At 47.4% G+C, this 3,180-nt stretch overlaps 1 protein-coding gene across 1 annotated transcript; it reads right to left on the bottom strand.

Moving 5' to 3' along the window:
• Positions 1–273: 273 nt before the first annotated feature.
• LOC311236318 (tripartite motif-containing protein 16-like) lies at positions 274–2,066 on the bottom strand (the record flags this gene model as incomplete). The annotated part of the gene is made up of 1 exon (XM_084338393.1): positions 274–2,066. One exon carries the CDS (start codon positions 2,064–2,066, stop codon positions 396–398), a length of 1,671 nt encoding a protein of 556 aa, XP_084194519.1. The 3' UTR covers positions 274–395.
• Positions 2,067–3,180: the final 1,114 nt, after the last annotated feature.

Below are 3,180 nucleotides of genomic sequence, written 5' to 3'. Positions count from 1 at the left end.
GCATATTGTTATCCAACCTACCCTGAGTATGAAAATAAAGATTTGTCCCCACATGCAAAGGAACAGAGGTATTGAAGATAGGAATCAAATATGTGAATATGCAAAGATCTAATCAAACAAACTTTACCCCGGTAGGCTAGAAACTAGAAACAAAGCTAAACATAGTGTGTGTGTGTGTGTGTGTGTGTGTGTGTGTGTGTGTGTGTGTGTGTGTGTGTGTGTGTGTGTGTGTGTGTGTGTGTGTGTGTGTGTGTGTGTGTGTGAGTCCCTCAGAACAATGATAGAGTGACTGAGTGAATGTAACTCCTAATTACCTCATCTTTCACAACTCAGCATCTTCAATATCAATTTAAACCCCAAACCCTGGGTAGAGGAGCTGTGAATGTCACTGATCTCTACTTCAGCTCACAGAACTCAGCCTTCCCAGGGTATGAATAAAGCCAAAGTCCAGGATAGAGAGGCTGAGTGAATGTGGTGTTGACTCTGTGCAGGAGGGTCATTGTGTCAGAGACGCTGTAGAAGGACAGAGTACCTGCCCTGTGATCCAGGTACACTCCTATTCTGGAGGACCGGGGGCCTGGTACTGTTATGCTCTTGTTATTGTGTCTGAAGAGGTAATCACTTTGTCTGCACAATAAAGCCCAGGATTTAGAATTGTATCCAAATAGACAGTTCTCCTCAGTGCCTGTTCTAATAATGTCTTTGTAGGAGGCTGCTACAGAAACCCCTCCACCACTCCACTCCACCTCCCAGTAACAGCGTCCAGTCAGACCTTCTCTACCCAGAACCTGACACCATTTAATAAATCTTTCTGGGTGATTAGGATATGACTGCATTTGGTGCATCAGTGTTGCTCTTCTGTTCCCCTCAGACAAAGACAGACTTGTGTTTGTTGTGTTTGGGTCCAGTGTGATCTGAGAGGAATATTGTAAGAAGTCAGCTCTGGTCTTGGGCTCTGGTGGCAGTAAAAGATGAACAGTATTCACCGTTGTTGAGATTATGGGCCACTGCTCTTTCAGAACGTCCTCTAGTTTGTCTCTCAGCTTAGACACAACCTCAGTCACATCTGCAAAGTACAGGAGAGGAAGGACACTGATGCTGGGTGAGTCTGTAGACTCACTGGGACCGGAGAGGGGGGGGTAACTCTGTAGAAAGTGGATGTGGTCCTCTGTGTGTGAGAGCTGCTCCAGCTCAGTGGCTCTCCTCCTCAGGTCCACTATCTCCTGCTCCAGTCTCTTCTGCAGTTCTTCAGCCTGAGTCACGGTGGTCCTCTGTTGGGCTCTGATGACCTTCTTCAGCTCAGAGCGCCTCGTCTCCAAGGAGCGTATCAGCTCAGTAAATATTCTCTCACCGTCCTCCACTGCTTTATCAGCAGAGCGATTGAGAGAATCAACAGCCTGTTGGGCCTCTTTGAGTTGCTTCTCTCTCCCCTGGACTCTCTGGTGGATTTTCTGCTGACTCATGCCAAGCTCTTTCTGTCTCTCCGTCCTTTCTGCTGCAGCTGAGACTGTATCATGGCCTTTATGTTCATCCATGGAACACAAATAACAGATGCACTGCTGATCAGTACGACAGAAAATCTTCATAGCTTCATCATGACGAGAGCAGGTGTTCTCCTGAAGCCGTGTGGAGGCTTTGACCAGCTTGTGTTTCTTAAAGGTATCAGATTGATAGTGAGGCTGGAGGTGAGTTTCACAGTAAGAAGCCAGACATACCAGGCAGGACTTGAGGGCGTTCTGCTTTCTCCCAGTGCAGACATCACAGGCCACATCTCCAGGTCCAGCATAACAGTGATCAGGAGGAGCAGCTTGGAGTCCTGTCTTCATTAGTTGTTCCATCACTTCAGCCAGCATGTTGTTTTTCTTCAGAACAGGCCTCGGAGTAAAAGTCTCCCTGCACTGGGGACATGTGTAGATCCCCTTCTGATCACCGTGATCCCAGCAGTCTGTAATACAGCCCATACAGTAGCTGTGTCCACAGGGAATAGCTACCGGATCCTTCAGTAGATCCAGACAGATAGAACAGCAGAACTGGTCCCGGTCCAGATCAACTCCTTGCTGCGCCATTTTATTCTACAAAGACAACGACACTCCTAAGTTTTGTTTTCTCAGAAAGAGTGATCGTGTGGGTGCTTCCTGGTTATAGAGTGAACTCTGACCGTGTGTTTGGTGAGAGCATGGCTCTTCTTCTTCTTCTTCTTCTTCCATGAGTTAATGGCAGATCGCGACCACTGAAGGCGCATACCGCCACATACTGTACGATCCATTAAACCCCATAATACCCAAAACAAAACCCCTTCCCTAACATCACCACCCTATCCAATCCTAATCTACGAGTCATTCATTGCCTCCTGTGGGCTGACTCTGGCTTTTTCTACACTCACCACCACCTTCCCTAACTCTCTTACTTGATCACTCACAACCACCTTCTTCCCTAACTTCCCTAACTCCTGTGTTACTTGCCCCATTGTCAACCCCTTCATACCCATGTCTAGTACTGCTGCTTCAACTACTAACTTTAACCTCTCTGTCCTACTGCTAACCATCACTATTGTATTCACTACTCTTGTCACAAATGCCACTATCTCCAACTTCTCCCCCCACACCCTCTCTTTCTCCTCCTGTACTTCCTCTACTGACAAATGCCCTTTTCTAAACCCCTGATCCTCACCTTGCTTCCCCTGATCCTCCTGCACTACCCTTACTGCCAAATGCCCTTCTCCTTCCTTACCTTGCTTTCCCTGACCTACCTTCCTAACTACCTCTGCATACGAAATCCTATCATCCCTTCTCACCTGCTGGACCACTACCTCTCGCTTCATCGCCTCACAACCCCAATACGCTACACTATGCTTCCCACCACAACTACAACACCTCGGCTCCACTCCCATGTCACACTCCCCATACTCATACTCCCCACTACATCTACCACATCTCTGTCCCTTCCTACATGACCTAGCTATATGACCAAACTCCTGGCACCTGTAACATCTCAACGGTTTTGGCACAAACTCCCTAACCCTATATGCCAAAAACCCTAAAAATACTCTCTGACTAACCTCACCCTCAAACTGAATAACTATCGTCCCTGTCTCCTCCTTCTCTACACCTCTCTTCATCCTAACTACACTCTTAACTTTCCCATTACGTTTGTCACTCCTCAACTCTTCTAACAGCTGCT

This window comes from Notolepis coatsorum (genome assembly GCF_963971535.1).
Source record: "Notolepis coatsorum genome assembly, contig: SUPER_10_unloc_1, whole genome shotgun sequence".
Taxonomy (NCBI): domain Eukaryota; kingdom Metazoa; phylum Chordata; class Actinopteri; order Aulopiformes; family Paralepididae; genus Notolepis; species Notolepis coatsorum.
The sequence above is the reverse complement of the archived record's forward strand: the minus strand, read 5'-3'. Positions and strand labels throughout refer to the sequence as shown.